This window comes from Chelonoidis abingdonii, chromosome 4 (assembly GCF_003597395.2).
Source record: "Chelonoidis abingdonii isolate Lonesome George chromosome 4, CheloAbing_2.0, whole genome shotgun sequence".
Lineage (NCBI taxonomy): Eukaryota > Metazoa > Chordata > Testudines > Testudinidae > Chelonoidis > Chelonoidis abingdonii.
In genome coordinates this window covers 105,400,984-105,420,779 of record NC_133772.1, presented here as the reverse complement: position 1 = coordinate 105,420,779, position 19,796 = coordinate 105,400,984, and the positions used below count along the sequence as shown (strand labels likewise).

The following is a 19,796-nucleotide window of genomic DNA, read 5'->3' as shown; positions in this document are numbered from 1 at the left end:
ATCAAGTTCTGTGAGGAATCTTTTAGTAATGGTCAATTAGGCTCTCATCTTAATTAGTTGCTGACTGATATTCTGTTAGTAGACAGCAAATTTTTGTGGAACAGTTGTGGATCAGATTTATTCAGTGTCTGGATATCAGCGAATGTGAAAAAAACATTGGTTTATAATCCTAGTTAGATATTTATCGAGATTAGAAAACCAATATGCTATTTGGCATAGTTTGAAGCTCTGTTAAGGGGAAGCTTAGGGTCAGAAGGGCAAGCACCTGCTGCAGGTCAAGACTCAGGTGCTTTGGCAGAGTTTTAGGAGCAACTAGTGCTGCACTATGCTTCACTCTTGCAAGCATGGCTATTTCCTCACTTTCGTAGATATCAACCATCCACCACATTTTAAAGAAAAAAGTAAGGGAACGGGGCCAGATTATGAGAGATCCATCTCACTCAGTCACACAAGGGCAGAAATGTGCCCCAAATCCTCCCTCCTTTACCCCTCTACTCCACTGCCACGCAAAGCTTCCACGTCAGGAGCCTGCGCTCCCTTAGGAATTGATTGCTCCTGGCTCCCAGCCTAGGGAATCAAGCTACTTGACTATCCAAGACTGTGGTTCAGGCAGGCAGAATCTCTATGATGAGCCTTGGCTATGGCATAAAAGTCACAATCTACCCCTTAGATATCACTTTGGACTTTCCCTGCATCACTCCTGGAACAATGGGAACATAACAAGCCCTGGCAAGTAACTTACTTACAAGTAGAACTGACCAGAGAATGACAATTCTGTTTTGCTACAACTTTTGAAGTTTCCAAATTTATTTTCATTTTAGAATGAAAAAGGCAACCCCAAACCCCTTCCAAATGTGTTTGCAAAATGGAATTGTGTCAAAATTGTTTTAGAATGAAAAAGCTCAAGTTTTCGATTAGAGGTTTCTCTCTCTGTGACCAGAGAGTCCATCTTGGACCTTAGAAACCATTCAGCTGAAAATGTACTTAAAATCAATGAGTCAAACTGAAATGTTTTGGCTTCGACAACATAGTATATTTTGACAATAAAAAAGTTTTGTCAAAAATGTTTCAACCAGCTCTACTTAACAGGCTGCTTCTGCATTTATTTATTTTTTTCCACCTTTCAAGGTGAGTGCTGCCTTAATGTCTGTCATCACAAGAAGGCATATTGGAATGAAGATCACCTTTCCAAGAGACATGTCTGTAATGTCCCCAGGAAGATCGCCTCCTGACGTCAGACCAGGATTTTGCAATAACCAAAGAAACCACTGCTTAAAAATCCATCACAGATTTTATAACAAGCCCAGTGCATGGTGGGCCAGGTCTTTGGGAGTTTCAGCTAGTGCTGGGTAGAATTCCAGGCAATGGAGGCCTGCAATAAAACTGATGGAGGGTTACTTTAATACAAACATAGCGCAATAATTCAAGAAGTTCCCAGTAACTGAGACATGACAGACGTCTTAATAACTTCCACCAGAAGGAGCTAGTTCTGAGCACGAACAGACGAGAAAGCTCATCTCATATTAACTTTCTGTAGTTGCCATCATTGTTTTTTTTTTTACTCTATATCTTTCAATGTGAGTCAAGTAACAGAGACAGAAATTCAAACAAAGGAAGTGACTGAAACTTATACCTAAGAAGGTAATTGACCCAGATGATATTCTTCTCATTTGCGTTCTTGGCATTGATAGCTATGGTAGCACTGGACTGTATCCAGATGTACCCTCCATTCTTCTGCATCCAGCGGTAATATTTAGTTACACACTGACCCTTATTCAGCACTGGGAAGAAAACAAAAAGGACAATAAATATTGTGTGTTAGTATCCTAGTAAAATATGTTCATCTCTACAATCCCCAATGTACAGGAACGGAACACACTTGGTTCCTTTTGTATGTTCAATGCCAAATGCCAGTAAGATGACAAATAAGTTCAACTATTTACTAGTGCATTAGTGGAGAAACATGGGCCACTGTCTTTTGGAATAAGTCTTTAATCGGTTTTTGGCAGCTCCAGTGTGAGAGAAAGAGCAAAATGGACTACAAATCTCTCTGGCCCACAAAATACCTAATGCTACCTGGATAGTTTCAGTGCATTTGACAATAAATTGTAAAAAATAAAAAGAAAAAAAGTTGTATGTAATTTATTCATTGCTCCCAGGTAGAACTCTTTGAGAGTCTGGATATTTGAAAGGTTTGGGAAGATACTCTACCCTGTTCTTTGATCATTTCTCCTTATTGCAGGAGATATCAACTACTGAACTTATATATCTGTTTCTTTTGATCTTGTCAAACAGAATTTACAGTTCTCAGATGAACCAAATCTCCATTGGTCAGCAGGGGGAAGGTCTTGGGAGACTTTGCTTAATACTGGAGGAAAATAAATCTACCAACAGATTGTGAAAGAAACTGTGGCCTAAGGGAGGTGCAGAATTGACTTTTGGTTAGAGTCAAGCAGAGTGACAGCTCTCTGCCTGGCCTGAAATACAACCAGGAATGGAAAAAAAGTAAAAACAATCAGTAATGTGAAACTGAGATATTAGATGCCCACAGAAAGAGAGCTTAAAAATACAGAAGTTTAAAATAATTCTCTAACCACAATGTTACCAAGTTAAAATTGCTTTGATTTGTATCTGATTATTTCCGTACAAAAAAAGAAGATTGAGATGCTTATCTTTCATGGAAATAAAATACTTTACACGGGCATTATTTTAAAGAACGTCTAGAATATATACATCTGGATATTATTAATCCAGTGCATAGTCTGCTGTCTGTATTTTCGGTTAATCCCAGGAAGCTTTGCACACTAGAGGGCAGTGTGCATTCATACATACCTTCTGCTTTTGGCATGTCCTTGTCTCCGTCTGCTAAAATGAAAAACCTCTAACTGCTGTAATAAATTTGGCTAAATTAGCTGCTAAATGGTTATCTCAAGTAATATGTATTTGCATTAATCATTTTGCTCTAAACCAGAACAAGCCAGAGTCCTAAAGACGTAGTAAATTCATATTGTCCATTTAATTACGGCTAATAAGGGCTTCATATACAATAGTTTCATGAAGTACATTTTGATTGGGGGGGGGGGGAAGTCACTTTGGAAAATGCTGTTGAAGTTCCTACTATAGAGTCACAAATGACACTTCTGTGCTTTCAAGTTAATCAAATGTATATCCCCCAAATTATCTATATGTCTCTATCTGTATTTAACCCCATATAATTATACATCTAAAGAGAAAAATACACACACACACACACACACACACTTGCACATCTTACTTCAACTCAAAAAAAACTTTGTAAAGTATTACATTTTTAAAAAGTTAAAATACGGGTATGTCTGACAGTGAATTTCAAACATGTCAGTTTTCCTCTGTAATATCTGCAAATATTTGCAATTTGGGTTATGACATTTTGTAAACAAGCTAAAGTTGCCTACACTTCTGCATTTATTTCCAGTAGGAGCCTCCTTCAGGTTCCCCACATTTTGTTTTGTATTCAAGTGTAAGTTTCAAGCTTTCTGCTTCCCTGATTCACAGGATACAAAACTGCACGGTGAAGCAGTAAGCAGGTAAAATACTAACTACTTACTATACAGCTTTTCTGTCAAACCATTGTTGCATGCAACTTGAGACAGCAATTTTATGCAAATTATCCCAGCTTTGTAATTGTTATTAGTTACATTCTGAAATGAGAACTCAGGGTGAAAATGGAAAAAAACCCATTGCTTAAAGTTTTACTTTGTTAAAATTTTCCATGTCAGTAAAATAGCAAATTCCAAGGTATCCTTGTCAATGGCTGATGATGAAATTAATATCCCTGGAAAGATGGAAAATTAAGACCATACAGGCGTATGGAGGATAGAGTGAAATCTATCTAAACTTGTAAATAATAATTAATTGATTACCTTCCACTTCTATAGCAGCTTCCATCTGAAGACCTCAACATGCTTTAAAAATATGAAAGAATTAAGTCTCACAAATACCCTCACAGCTTGGCTCTTATAGATTGGAAACGAAGGTTCATTGATTTGCCCAAGATCGCATAGAAATTCTGTGGCAGAGCCAGATCTTTCAGCTCTTTCAGTTCCGTTCCTGAACCACACCACCTTTCTTTTGCTAGGTACTGGTCATTTATACCACTCAGAAAGTCTGAATCATGAACATAATGGGGTTTATTTGCCTCTTAATTTCAGAACTATGGACAAAAAGGGCAAAATTAAAGCCTTACAAAAACCACACCTTGATATGAAGAGGTGTTTGCCTTTCCAAAACTTTCAGCACACAGAAGAGAACTCAGTGCACTGCAGCCACATGCAAACCTTTCTGGCTTTTCCAGAGCTCAGGCATCAGCACTGCTGTGCTGAGAGGAGACTGCTATAAATATGAAGAGTATTTGGGACACTGTCATGAAAATGAGCCTTCCAAGCAGCCTACCTAGTTTGAGAATTCCTACTGAATCCCCAACACCTTCTCCACTCCAGGATTTGGCCAAGCCAGGCATGTAATCATAAACACATGCTTCTTTTTCATCTGCAAATGTTTCAGATGAGAGATTTGTAGACATTAGGAACATATACTGAAAGAAAGACCAGGATGCAGGGTAAAGATCCTTTCTCTACAGAGTATTCACCCATGAAAGCTCATGCTCCAATACGTCTGTTAGTCTATAAGATGCCACAGGACTCTTGGCTGCTTTCTCTATAGTGTGTTACTGGAAAACCAGCAGGATTTAAACTGTGCCCAGAGTGCTAGATTTTAGGTCTTACAGCTTCTTTCAAGTTCATTACATTCCCCCATACCCAATTTGAACGATATTTCTGTAGCCTGTAAATAAGAGCCATACATTTGATGAGACAGAAACCAGAAAGCATTGAAACATTTTCTGGCCTATGTTATTTTGCAGCTGTAGTTTTCCCCAGGTTTATATTTAGAAACCAGATGATGATATTGAGGAAATGTGTAACACATTGTAAATTAGAACACCAGTTTTGGAAGTAAAAGTGAAAACTTGATTTAACTAATTAGTAACTGAATCATTACTGATCTAAGTCCTTTAAAAAAAAAAGTTTTGCCTTTTCAGAAACAGAGGGAATTAATTACCAAACTAATGAATTTCAGGGTAAGTAAAAATAAATAAATAAAAATTCAGCCAAACCTAAACTGTGTCCAGAAAGTTTATATGTAGTTAAAAGCAAAAAAGTTATGGGCTACATGTTTAAGCTTAACATAAACATTTGAAAAAGTAACATTATTTGGTTCAAGTGGTAGGTCCAATTCTTCAGTCCTTATTTAGACAAAGGCCTCACTGAGGACTAGGATTAAGCCCTGTATTTCTGTACACTGACAAAGTCTAAATAGTTTTAAATACGGATTTTCTATTTACTAGTTTAAAAAGTGCATGTAGTGCCCGATCCTGTAAACACTGAAGCATGTGTGGAATTTCACTGATGCGAAAATCTAAAGGACTGGTCACTTGAGTCAATGAGATAGCTCACACGAGTAAAGCTATATGTGCTTAATGGTTTGCAGGCTTGGTCCAGATGATGCACTGTCTTGTTGGAAGAGCTCAACAAATGACCCTTCTCTTAAAGGCTGCTCCTTCTTTGCCTGTACACATATAACTCTCTTTGATATTAATGGGAGTTACACAAATGTGGGAGAGAGAGGAAAAGACCTTTGGTGGATAACATAAATTGTAGTGAAATGATGGTAAATCTTGTATCATCCTTTTAGCATTAGATTTTGGCTTAATAGTTGGCATAAAGAATTTTACAATAGGGAAATCATCAGTGTCAGTGTGGACAGTAGAATGGAAAAACCCCCACGAAGTGTGTGTGTGGGGGGAAAATAATAAAAGTTTAATTAAAAGAAAATTAAAAAGAGCTAATGTTTAGAACAAATGACCTTTATATCAGCTATACATTTCTGTTCCTTAAAATGGTGGATGCAAAATTTTATTGAAATTAGTTTAAATGCTATCTAGTTATTTGGACTGAGCTGAGCAGTTAGCATGGACGTAATGTACAGTATATTTCACAAAGAATTTTAAAAAAATCTGACCTTAATGTCTCTAAGTACAAATATAGTGATATGTACACAGTTTCCAACAGAGGGATTTCAGTTTTGCCTGGAGTTTTGCACACAGCAATGTATTTGTAGTGAAATGGGGGCTGGCTGGGGGAAAATAGGGAGAAGCTAGTATTCTTTGCAGGAACGTAATTTCATCATCAAATCAAAATAAATCAGTACAAGGTTGTCTTCAGAAATGTGGTTCAAAAAACCAAAAACTTGGGGGTTTTTTTCTATAAGGATGTTCTGAGAAATCAAAGCGAAAGCTTTTAAATAGTGAGTGAATTGTATTTTAAAAGAAGGAAGTAGTCTAATTCAGTTTGAAGAGGAGATGAAGAAATCGTATATCAAAAGTATCCTTTTATGGAATCTTCTTACAAAGGGCCATTTTACTTGTGTGCTTATGCATTTAAAAATGACAGTAAATTGTGTATTCAGGTAAGTATGGAGTAAATAGGAAATGATGAGATCATCATACAGTTAACGCTGCGTATTCATACAGCCTCACAAAGAGGGTCATTATAATCAGGGAAAATATTGAGGCTAAATCTGCAGTGGTCATCACCCTTCTTGGGATACTTTAATCAATAACTGTGTAGTATTAATGCTGAAGTCCTTCTGCTATAAACCCATAAAAATATTTTTAATGTATTGCAGGGGAAGAAAACTCTGTACTTAACACCACAGTTGGATGCCTAGCTGTAGCCACCAGTTCTCTTTCTACATTCACAAAACTGGCAGACGAAACATGAAAAGGAATACTGACTCTTTAATCTCCACTTCTCCACCTAAGGCCCAAGGCAAGCTGACAGGGTAACTTCATTCTGGAAACAGAGGTGTTTTTTGTTTTTTTTTCAGAAGTCTGGATTACTTTTTCTTCTGCTTTTGAAAACTGTGGGCTATAGGGGAATGAACCTGGCATAGACTTAAAACAAGAACAAATTTCTTTATCTGAAAAGTTACAGTCCTTGATGCTTACAGGAAGGTCATTTTCAAAACCCACAGGGAAAATAGCATCACAGCCAGAAAGAGTGCATTAAGTGCCTTATTTGCTTGAAACAGAGACATTTTTTCATTTATAACTGCTCATAGGATCAACTGAGCCTTTGATGTTGTAGAGACTTTTCTATAGATTTTGCAGTTAGTTAGTTAGATGTTTTAAATAGTAGGCATCTACAAATTGGTTTTTTGCAATAAAAAAAAGCACCGAGCAATATTTAGCAGTTAAATGTTTGATACTTAAACTGAGTTATGGGCTAGAGGATGGAAGACCTGTATATGCTCTATGAGCAACTACATATATCTACGTAATTCTCCTCAAACAATTTGATTTACTATCTAATACACAGGGGTGGGGTGGAGGTGAGGGAAGTGTGCAAGGAATGCTTACAGCTGCATTCTCTGCACGCCAGGCTAAGGGATAATGCAGCCTGCATGGGGAAGAATTCTGCCTCTCGTGTGTCTGATCCCTCCCAGAGGTCCCCCTGGGGTCATGTGGTTCCACACTCTCAACACTAAATGACACAATTTGGCCCTTAGCAATTTGTAATCTCACAAGAGATTCCCCCTTCCCCAAAATATGTTTACCGTGGATTAAGAAAACAGCAGTTCAGTCAGGCTTTTAAAAAAATGCATTACCCTTCTTCCTCATGGCATGACAAGAGAATGCAGCACAGGGCTGGAAATGTCTCTTTTCTGTGTTGTACAGCACCTAGCATAATGGAGATCTAATTTTGATTGAGGCTTTCAGTTGCTATCACAATATAGATATTTGTTAAGAGAAATAACAGCTGGTACAGTAGGAACTCTCTAAAGCTAAGGGCGTAATTTCCAAAGACAGAGGGAACTGACAGTTTGTGTTTTGAAAAGAAAATTCTGGCTTGATAATACCCAAATTCCCATCCAACTGCTTGGTTCATCTGTAATAAACCTTTTAAACCTATACAAATTTCATTCTAAAAATGTTAAGATGTGGCCATTAATCTGTTATTTGCTGCCACACTAAGGGATAATGTCTTTTCTTGATTCATGGTGAAGTTCCACATCTAAATCCCTGTGAAACTAGACGAAAGTAAGGATAAGCAACTCTGTACAGATAAAATAAAAGCTAAACCAAACCTCTTCTCAAAGCTCGAACCAAAACTTTTAGGAGGGTTGAAATATTTATTTATCTTTTTTAAAATACAGTTTTTCATTTTTCGGCTGCTCTTTGTTTCCTGGTTGTGGGATGAGCTAAAGTTAGAAATGGGCCAGATCCAAACTTCAGAGAAATTTGATCCTGATTAGTTTCCAAACTTTGTGGCTCAGGTCCATTTCTAGCCAAAATATTGTGAGAACAGTCTCTCACTCTACGTATCTAGCCAAACAAGTAACTTTAAATACTGGAAATTCCACCCAAAGGTTCGGGTACTTATCTTAACTGATTCAAACCCTGAACCTCTGAGAACCACCCCTACAGATTTAGAGATTTTGATCTCATTTAAATCCAGAGTATCTGAATTGAGTTAATGGAGACCTTTTGGTTTACATCAGTTTAAATGAGATCAGAATTTAGCTTTCAGTTCATGGTACCAGTTCAAAAATGTAGAAAAACAGCAAAACTTTTCTCTTGTTATAACTTAAGATATAGATGTACAACCACCCACTGAGACTTACAATATGCTTATCAGAATTCTATCCTATTGCATCAGGTTTTAGGAGAAATAAATGTTGTAGTGCCCGAAGACATTAATTTACTGCCTAGCAGCCAGAGCCATTTATTTAATTTAATTTATTTATTTACTTTTGACATTATCTCCTTTTAAGTGCTTCACTTAGCTGAGAATGTTTCTTGGACACTATTTGATTGCAGGAAAATTCATTCTGTTTGCTTGTATGCCACTAAACATGGCTTAGTCTCTCTTCACGTGATCTTGTCTGCTCGGATGAACTATTGTTGAAGAGCAAATTTGCTGGATAACACCTTCAACAAAAACATTTATGATGAAGTTGGAGTCAAGCAGAGATGTTTTATAAACTGAGAAGGAATAATGAATGGAAATGAATGTACAGACCTACATTCTTCTAAATGATGAATGTGGTTGTTAATAAACTGGATTGAATAGTGAATACTCAATTATTTAGGTTTCTGTAACTTTTCTCGTTTCTTATGATTGTCAGGCTCTCCTTGATTTTTAAAACTTTAATCTTGCCATAAAGTGGCTCCCCATTTCCTATTGCTGAAACTGTCCTTTAGAAACCCAAACTTACTCTGCGCACTACTTCAGACGTAGCTTCCATTAACCGTAATGGAACGTATGCATCCAAACTTAAGGGAAAATATACAGTATTGTATTATAAAGTACTAGATCTAAATTCTGTTCTCAGCTACCACCATTCAACTTGAGTAGAGAAATTAGGCCTCGGTTACTAAAGCAACTTAAGTTCCTTCCCCCTGCCCACTAATATTAATGTCTGCCATACAACATTGTATGCAAAAATAAAGATTTGAGAACTTAACCCTCTGTGACAAATGTGTATAAAATGTACACAGCTATATCAGATACTGATGGCAGTGCAGATGGAAGCTTCACATGAGCTAATTCACTGATGAATGTAAGACAGCAGACTAGTAGAAGTTTAAATATATATATTTTAAAACCACACTGACTGAAGGTAAGACAGTTTAAGGGGAAAGTATGGGTATTTCACATCTGGGACCAGAGTCCATGTTCAGGTTGAGGTACTGAGTGAAATGAACTTAGTTATTTCAGTTCAATCCCCAGAGGAAAAGAGTCCAGATCACATCACCTCTACACTTACTGTGGCAGTCTCTTCTGTTTATCCCAAATGAACGCAAGCCCCTCGTGTCATAAATAGATAGCTAAGGGTTAATGTTTCTTTCACCTGTAAAGGGTTAACAAAGGGAACCAAACACCTGACAAGAGGACCAATCAGGAAACCGGATTTTTCAAAGCTTAAGGGAGGGAATTTGTGGGTGTTTCTTGGTCTTGGGTCTGTTGTCTCTTCTGTTGCTCCTCAGCAATGAGAGGAATCTATCTCGCCTTCTAAATCTTTGTTTTCCCAGTTGTAAGTACAAAAGGTAGCAAAACATAGGCTTTTTAGTTTTGTTTTTGTATTTACATGTGTGTAGTTGCTGGAACGTTTAAATTGGTATTTCTTTTGAATAACGGCTGTTTAGATCATATTTTCTTTTAAGCAATTGACCCGCAATTTGTCACTTGATACAGAGATGTTATTTTTTGTCTTTTTTCTTTCTTTTTATATAAAGCTTGTCTTTTTTTTTAAAACTTGTTGACTTTTTCTTTTTCTTGTTATGAGGCAAGGGATAGGGAATCTCTGTGCCAGGATTACTGTCTCTCTCAGGGAAAGACTGGGAAGGGGGGAAAGAGAGGAGGGGAAGGTAAATTGTCCTCTTGGTTTTGTGTTTCAAGGGATTTGAAGCCCAGGGAAATCGCCTAGCAATACCCAGGGCGGGAATCTGGGAGGAAGTAAAGAGCAGGAAGGGAGTGGGAGGATTATTTCCCTTGTTATGAACTCAGGCATCTGAGTCCTTGGGGTTCCCCCAGGGAAAGGTTTTGGGGAGACAGAGTGAGAAGGCACTGTTCCTTGTCTGGTGGCAGCGATATCAGATTAAGCTGGTAATAGGCTTAGAGGGGTCATGCTCAGCTTCTCAGTTATTGAACATGCTAAGGTTCAAATCTGAGTAGAAGCGTATGACATTGTCGCAGCAATTGGGAAGGTAAGAAATCCCAGAAGCCAGTAGGAGTAATTATATGTTTCTTTTTCTCTGCTAAGGGGCTTTTATAGCAGAGAAAAAGGGTTTGTTTAAAAGGAGCCAGAGAGAATTTTTTTTTTTTATGTTCTCTTCTTGCTCCAGCTGACCTTGCATTTTAAGCAAGGAGTCATTAAGGTGACAAAAGGGTCTTTTGTTAAACAATAGAATTCGATTGGAATCAAAGTACCCAGCAGAACACACATGAAAATAAATGTGGTATTTACTAGTTAATTTGCATGTCAAAAGGTTAGTTGGAGAGAAGTTAAACAAAAGGAGTTGCTAGCCAAACTCAGGGACAACAGAGAGCCAGCAGGTCAGACAATAACCACCAGAGGGCACCCCACAAAGAAAACAAAAACCATGATTCCAAGGCAAAACTGAGGCAGAGGAACAAATCAAAGACGCAGACCACAAGCGAGACAGGAAAAGAAACTGCAAGAGATGGAGATAAGAGAAAAGAGAAGAAGGCAGCCCATAAAAAGGGAAAAGAAGCCAAAGATGCAGCCCACCAACGAGAGATGGAAAAACCACCAACAAGAGATGGAAAAACAGAGGAGGCCTACCAACAGGCCCTAGCATTAGAACAGGCTAAGCATCAGACGCAGCCAATCCTAACCCCCGTCACCAGTTGTTGTTCAACGCCGCAAAGAAATTTCCCCACCTACAAGGCAGGTGATGACACTGAAGGCCTTCTTAGAAAATTTTTGAAAAGCCCTGCATGGGTAAGCACTCTGAAGACGCAGTACATGGTAGACGGAGGTCACACCTCAGTGGACGCCTTAGCAGAAGTGGCGCTTGAAATGCCAAAGGACAAAAATGAAACGATTATAAACTGTTTTCAACCAAGGCCAGATACAGATGGGATAACCCCGGATCATGCCTGTCGGAAGTTTTGCAGAACCAAAAGTGGAAACCCAGATTGGGTCATTTCCCAAACACGCGCTACGACGTTGGAAATTATAAGGCCTGGATATCAGAACCAGTGTTCAAAGTCCATGACGACTGGACCTCCTCATACAAATGAGCCAGTTCTTGATGGTGTTCCTGAGGACAACACGGACCATACAAGATGGAAAACGCAAAAATCTCAGCCAAGGGGGGGAGATTGGAGCCAAATGGATGGAAGGGAGAAGCAAGAAAGCCTAACTGTAAAGGGGAATGAAAACCCAGGGGGCAACCGACCAATAAACCCTACACCGAGGGCAACCCAAAACCCACCTACAACCCAAGGCAAAGCAACAGACACCGCTATTCTTCCACCTCACCAGTCTCCCAATAACCACACTCGACCCCAGTGGACCCCGTCAGCTGGAAGATGCTAAAGTGGTAATGAACTGGGACATAGTAAAGGCCAACTGGGTGCAAGTCATTACAACCACCATCACAACCAAAAATACCCAGGCCCAGATACCTCTTCAAATCCCTTGGACGAAGGGAAAATTTGAGAGTGGGTGGAAGAAGGTTGCCGTGTGGAGAGACACGGGGGCACAAGTGTTCAGCTATCACCAATCCTTCATGGATCCAAACCATCAACCCAAAGGCCAAAGGACCATTAACCCCGTCAGTCACAAAGCTGTAGACTTGCCTACAGCTGCACTGCCCTGTCCAGTACAAAGGCTGGTCAGGAATGTGGACTTTTGCAGTCTATGACAATTATTTCATCCCATGCACTGGGAAGACTTGGCCACAAGGTTGAAAGCGGGCGCAAGAGAGTCGGAATGGTTACCGCGCCAAACCATGCGAAACTTCCAGACCCATTCCTGTTCCTGAGCTGTCCCACAGAAGCCCCGTCTGTGTCCAAAGACCCCAGACAGAAGTATGGACCCCGGATCCCCATGGCCAACGGCTGAACCACCACAGCCCTCCAGTCCCAGGACCGAACGTGGAACAGCACCAGCACCAGCCATGCCAGCAGTTGCAACCACATCTTCAACCTTCAACGTCGGTAACGGCCCAGAGGGGGCCAGCGAGCCTGAACTGGCAGAACCAACAGAGCAGACAGAACAGAGCCGGAAATAATCCCGAGGTGCACTACCAGTGGAGAGCAGGTCACCAGCAACGAAAACCACCCGCATCACCTCATGCTCCAGAGGGACCAAGCCAAGATCCACAGTCTGAGGGAAGAATCGTATCCCACTCAAGGGAACAGTTCCCAGACTGCGCAGGAGCAGATGACAAGCCTTCAGAAGCTTGGGTAGGCGGCATGGAGCACCCCACACCGCCTCTCAGGCTTTCTTAACTGATCCCGGTATTTTATAGGCAAGGCACTTCATATACAAGGAGATTCTTTCTGGTGGACACCAGGAAGAATGGCAGCCGCAAAAACAGTTGGGTAGTTCCAACTTAAGTACCGGGGGAAGCTCTAGCTTAGCCCATGAATCATCCAGTGGCCATGCTGGGTGTGACAGAACCAAAGACGATTGGGGAAGTCCTCCGGGAGGGGATGGCAAGGGACGTTGCCATCTGTTCCGGTCTAGTGAGGTGTGGCCAAAAGTGGGAAAGCCCCAGATCTGGTCAAGGCCGCCTCTACAGCACCATCCCCATATCATTGGGTCCAGCATTCACGAGTAGCTGTGGCATATTCTGGGTCCTTTCCAAAGAAAGATGCCCAAGAAGGAAGCAGTACGTACTGACTTTCGTGGACTTTGCTACCCCCGATGAGCCGGAAGCATACCTTAGGCAACACAGGCTAAGCTGTGTGCCAGGCCCTAACAGACATTTTGGCCAGGGTAGGTGGCCCCCAGATATCCTTACGGATTCAAGAATCTAATTTCCTGCAGGCACCATGAAAGACCTGTGGGAAACTCATGGGGTGACTCCTTGGTTGCCACGGACCGTACCACCATCAACCAATGCCTTAGTCGAAAGGTTAAATGAACTTTGGGGCCATGATCCGTAAATTCATAGAAAGAACACTCCAACGACTGGACCTAGTGTTGCAAGCAGTTTGGCTCTTTGCTGTACAGGGCTGTACCACATCCGCGTTAGGGTTTTCACCATTTGAACTTGGTATGGCCACGGGTTAAGGGGCTATTACAGCTTGGTGAAGCAACAATGGGAGGGGTACTTACCCCCTCTCCAGGAATAACATTCTGCCACTTACACACCAAACCCGTCCACCTCTTTAACCCTTGCTAGAGAAAACCCTAAGGCATATCGATGCAAAAGGCCTGGTGTAACATACCAGAGAACCTTCACGGTTAGGAACCGGTATTCTGAAGGCCCGCTAGATGGAAGCATCAGGGAAGGGCCATCTCATGGTCCAGAGCGCCTGGGAGCGTTACCCCTACATTCCATGCCTCTAACACTCCAATTCACCACTAAGTAACCCAGCTCATTATTCAGAGCTTACCCATTCAGTTTCAGTCAGGGAGGAGATGACGCTGATGCCTGACGGCGGTCTATACGATGGGAAAAGGACAGTTGGTGGTGGAAGAGGTGAACCTCTCAACCCTGGAAACGCCTGCAGCGCGACAAATCAAGGCAGCTGTGCACTAGCTTTCGCCCCATGTTTTCAAGCCACCCCAGGGACGGACTGAACAGGCATACCACTCCATTGACACAGGTAATGCTCACCCAATTAGAACACCACCCTACCGGGTGTCTCCTCACGCCCAAGCTGCTATAGAACGGGAGATCCAGAACATGCTACAGCTTCCACCTCGCTCCCCTTTTAACCACCACACTGCATCATGCCACATTTTGCAGAAAAACTACGCTAGATTTTTTTTTGAAAGTTGATTATAATTTTTTTTTAAATTAAATTACTTGTGCCTCTAAAAGAAATTCTCTTATTATTAGGACCCTACCAATTTCACGGTCATAGGTATTTTAAAAATCATAAATTTTATTATTTCAGATATTTACATCTGAAATTTCACAGTAATGTAACTATGGGGGTCCTGACTCAAAAGGGGTTGGGTGGGGGTCGCAAAGTTATTGTGTGCGTAGGGGGGAGGTCACGGAATTGCCACCCTTACATCTGTGCTGCCTTCAGAGCTGGATGGCCGGACAACAGTAGCTCCTGGCCAGCGCTGTTGCCAGCAGCTGTTGCCAGCAGCAGCGCAGAAGTACGGATGGCATGCTATGGTATTGCCACCCTTACTTTTGTGCTGTTGCCTTCGGAGCTGGGCCCTCGGTCAGTAGCTGCCACTCTCCAGCCGGCCAGCTCTAAAGGCAGCACAGAAGTAGGGATAGCAATACCGCAACCCCCCCTACAATAACCTTGCGACCATCCCACAACTTCCTTTTGGGTTGGGACCCCCAGTTTGAGAAATGCTGATGTACCCTGTGAAATCTGTATAGTATAGTGTAAAAGTATACAAATGACTGGATTTCAACAGAGGAGACCAGATTTCACAGTCTGTGACACATTTTTCATGGCTGTGAATTTGGTAGGGCCCTACTTATTACCATGAGTCCATTGCTGCAGCTCTCAGGGAATGAAAAAATAGCACTAATTTTAAAAATCTCTAAAAAGTCAATAAAAAAGCTTTTCAATAAGTCAGGATGCCATTACCTTAAGAACCAATATCTTGCAACCTTCTAGGGTTAAGAACAGATGCTTTGTATATTTGGAAGGGAGATTCTCAGTTTCCCAATGAGTTACAGACCTGGATGCCAGCCCAAATGGTTTGTAAGTTATCAGACCTTAAAAATGTATTGGTCCAGAACTGGCCACATTACGCATGAGAGACAAAGCCACAACTGATTTGTACTAGTCCTCTCAAACAAGTGCCAACAAGACCTATTTGCCACACCATCATGAATTTGTTATAGGCTACATCATATTTCACAAAACAACTATTTTAGAGAGTTTATCTTTTTATTGTTACTATTTTTATATAGTTCCACCTGTAAAGCCAGTCTCCCTTAATACCATGGGTTCAACTATCCAGCCTAGGAAAGAAGAAGACTTATCACTAATAGATGGGCCAAAACTCCTTTTCTAACTGTTTTGGTCACAACATAATGAATATTAAACCTGTCACTAGCCAGGACTGAACACTCTCCATTCTGTATCTCAGACCAGCGTAATTTTGGAAGAAAATTCAGCAATTAGGGAAAAACAGAAAACAGTTTTGTGGCAAGGACTCCCAGACCCCCAAAATCTTTTTAAAATGCCATCTGATTGAAGTGCCTCAGAGGTCTGGAATGTTAGAAACAGTCACAGCAGAAATGGTTTTGTGACCAGAGTGCAGGTGAAGTTGTAAGAGATGCACAATAAATACTGTCATTCACATGGCTGTGCAATTTAATGTGGTTCTGCAGTTTATCACAAGCATATACCTCTCCAATAACCAGTTTTGCAGAAACATTCCAAAATATAAATTCACCTTTGGTCTGGAAAATTTCAGCTCAAAGAGAATTTTTTTTTAAAGATGATTAAGAGCAACTGAAAAAGCAGTTAGGTCCTGAATAGAAGTCAGAATTCAACCTTCATTAAAGGATTCATTACAGAAACTGCTGTAATAAATAGCAGAAACAGTGTCAATATTGCATGCATGTTTTTAATGTAAAATGGGGCAAGAGCTTGGGTGTAAATTTCACTTGTCTAATGGGCAGGGACATGACCGTATTGCAGTGATGTCACAGGAGAACTCTACTCTTCTTTCAAGTACAAAAAGCCCTTCAGAGTGATGTTGCAGGCAGAATTCAAACAAAGCCTCCCCAAGGTTTTGATAATGCAGTTGGCCAATCTACCAGACTTTCTTCCCTTGTCTTCTTTTGCAGTTTTCATTTTTATGAGAAATTACTGAATACAGCTAAATATACAGTTCAGTATTCCCTTTGTTTCAGTAGCTAATGACAAATGCATGGAGGACATCTTGCGTTGCGTAGGCTGGCAGGGCATTTACATTGATTGATGTTCTGCTGTGAAAAAAAGTGAGCTATGAAGGAATTACAATGGAGAGTCTACAAACTGAAATGGGGACGTACTAATTAGCGCTGCATTAAACAGTTGGGTTGGAGATGAAATAGCATTAGGAGTGAATTTACAGGGTTATTGATGCAAACTATATTTTAGGCATCATGCAACATAACTGTATATCACTTTGCTGGAAAAGGCAAAAAATTACTATCAAGAAACAGCAGGTTCAGGTTCCGCAAACTAATGGCTTGAAGATACTAGAGGTTTAGCCTTGAAGAGTCCTCTGTTTTATTTACCATTTAAAAGAGCTGATGCTGCTGGTAAGCTAAAAAACAGAAATATTTTGTCCCACAGCACACAATTAGCCTGTGAAACTCATTGCCACAGGATATCATTAAAGGCAAGGGTTTATCAGCATTCATATAATTGGATATTTATATGGATAAGAAGAATATCCATAATTACAAGAAGAATATCCATAATTACAATAGCAAGAACTGGTTACCACCAAGAATTTTGGAAGGGATATAAATCTTCAGGTTTCCTGACATAAGCCAACTACTAAGTCAGGGAGGCTAGGAAAAAATATTCTTCTCCATGGGCAGCTTATCCCATAACTGCCTACTGCAGAGTTTCTTGCACCTCCCTCTGAAGCAGATGGCACTGGCCAGTGTGAGAAACAGGATACTGGACTACATGGACCAATGCTCTGATCTCATATGGCAATCCCAATTAAACCTGTGCCTGAGACAAAAATAACAGCTCCTGGATCTCAGAGGTAGTGCACTCAGCAGTAGCTACTGCTATGACTTTTAAGAACATGTAGTAGCACGTGCTTCCTTTGCCTTGCACCAGCTCACTTGTGCAAATGAGGGGCTCCCATAGCTCAGTGTTTTTAGCTATGCCAACTGCACCAGACTCCTGTCTCTTCTGCTTGTGTAACATCCTTAGGCTACAGAAGCAGAAGACATAGGAGTCTGGTGCAGGGATTGCTTGGCTCTGCAGTAAGGGCACCCTCTCCTTTTACTTGGGCCCCTACAGGGCTAGGAAGGATGGTCTTGTGTTTAAGGCTAAGGAACGAGGCGATCTGGAATCAACTCCTGTCTCTGACACAGACTTCCTGTGTGATCTTGGGCAAATCACTTAGAGTGGGATTCACAAAAACACTTAGGTGCCTAAGTCTGGGTTTAGCTGCTGAAGTTCCAGTTTTAGGCTCCACTGGGATCCACAAAACTCCCGCTGAACACTGTCGGTGCCTAAACTGACTTGGTGCCTAAATTTTCAGGGTAAAAGCTACCTGGGTGAGTAAGTTGCTGCCTCAGCATGTGCACTGCTGCCTTGCTATCGGCATCTGGACACCTCTCTCCTCCTTAAGTCCCAGAATGATCCACAAAGCAGGGAAGACAGGGGTTTGACCCTAGGGCCCAATTCAATAGGCATACTCAGAGGTTGCCTACAGATCAAGTTATGTCTGAAACCTAGTCAGATGAGGAGGAGAAGAAGGTGGTGCCCACCTTATCACGTTTAGCCCAGTGGTTAGCGCACTCAACTGGGATGTCAGAAACCCAAGTTCCATCCCTCCTACTAGGAGGAGAAAGGATTTGAACAGGAGTCTCCCATCTCCCAGGAGAGTGCTCTAACTACTGAGTTACAGGATAGTCTGTATCTCTGTCTCTCCTGTTGAAGCTGTTCTGCGGTGTATAAAAAATTAATGAGTAATTTGAGCAATAGGACTTGCCCCTGGGTCTCCCACCACCCAGGTGGGTCCCAAGCACCAGCTACAGAGTCATCCTCATTCTTTCTCTTTGTGGTCCAATGGAACAGCTCTGTGGGTCAGTTACTTGTCTGTAAAATGGGCAAAATATTTTGCCACAAGGATGTTGCCAGCATAAATTCATTAATATCTGCACTGCACTCAGATATTGTGATGATGGCTTCCATACCTAGACAGAAAGAATCTAGCACTAACTTTAAATAATTAAAGAAATATGTGATTTGAGTTACGTAATGATACCGGCTTAGAAGTAATTACGAGGGAGTAAGATTGCAAAACAAAACTGTTTATGTGTTAGATCCAGACATAGCTTTAATTTTTTTTCAATACAAAATAAACCTGTTTTTGATATATGCTCTCTTTTCCCAGTCACTTAGTTTGATCTCCATTTCCCCTTATCTCTCGTTCCTTCTGACTGCTACGTCACCACCATTTCTAGCCAAAAGGGCATGCTTGAGTCATTCGCTGAAGTAGATGACTATGTCAGCTATGGTTTGGACAAGCAGGTTACTGTGCAAACAGTTAGGCAGTCCACCATCTTTGCAATGCCTATAAAATGTACCACACTGCCGTCAGACTGCTAAGGCTGGCTTGGTTTAAGGATCAGCTAAACATCAGACATTCTATCACACTAATTTAGAATCAATCTTGCTTCTTAGTGATGATAATAAACTTGTACAAAAAAGAGATTCATTTGTATATTTTATCATTTTACTTCAGTCACAGAATGCAAAAACCTAACATTGGAAATCAGTTTGATTTTTTTTATTTTTGTGATTGAAGATATTAAGCACTACAAGAGCATTGAAATTTCGATCTGATTAGGATCAAAATTTCTCAGGATCAAAACACTTCTTTTTTTCCCCCTACAGTTTTACTAATTGTGTGCTACTTGACATTGTGGAGTTATTCCACAGCATGATGGCAAACTATGTGAAGTGTATTTTACTGTTAGGAATTATCAACTCATTCTATTTGTTTTTCATGTGTTTGAGGTTATTAAGAGAACCAAAAATTCTAAGTGATGTGTGTGAGTTAAAAGGGTTAGTTCAATTGCAGCTGGTAGGCTAAATCACTAAGCAATGTTTTGTATGCCAATAGGAATTTCTTACTGAAGAAGCACAAAGAAATTATGTATAATTGATTTTAAAGCAGATTGAGGGACAAGATCCTTTGAAACACAGAGGAGTGGTGAACAAGGTAAATGTGCAGTGGTTTATTTTCAGAAAACCTGGCTTATTCCAACTACTAGAAACCAGATAAAAGTAGATTAGAGAGAATGCTACCAAACGTATTCATCAGAGACC

The 19,796-nt window shown here is 40.6% G+C and overlaps 1 protein-coding gene across 4 annotated transcripts in view; it reads right to left on the bottom strand.

The window, feature by feature from the left end:
* Positions 1 to 19,796, bottom strand: part of NPAS3 (neuronal PAS domain protein 3) — an 842,887-nt gene that overhangs the window by 10,840 nt on the left and 812,251 nt on the right. For all 4 annotated transcript variants that reach the window (XM_032798433.2, XM_032798434.2, XM_075065506.1 and 1 more), the window contains one exon: positions 1,634 to 1,781. In XM_032798433.2, coding sequence (XP_032654324.1) covers positions 1,634 to 1,781 — 148 coding nt within the window. The remainder of the gene's footprint in view (positions 1 to 1,633; positions 1,782 to 19,796) is intronic.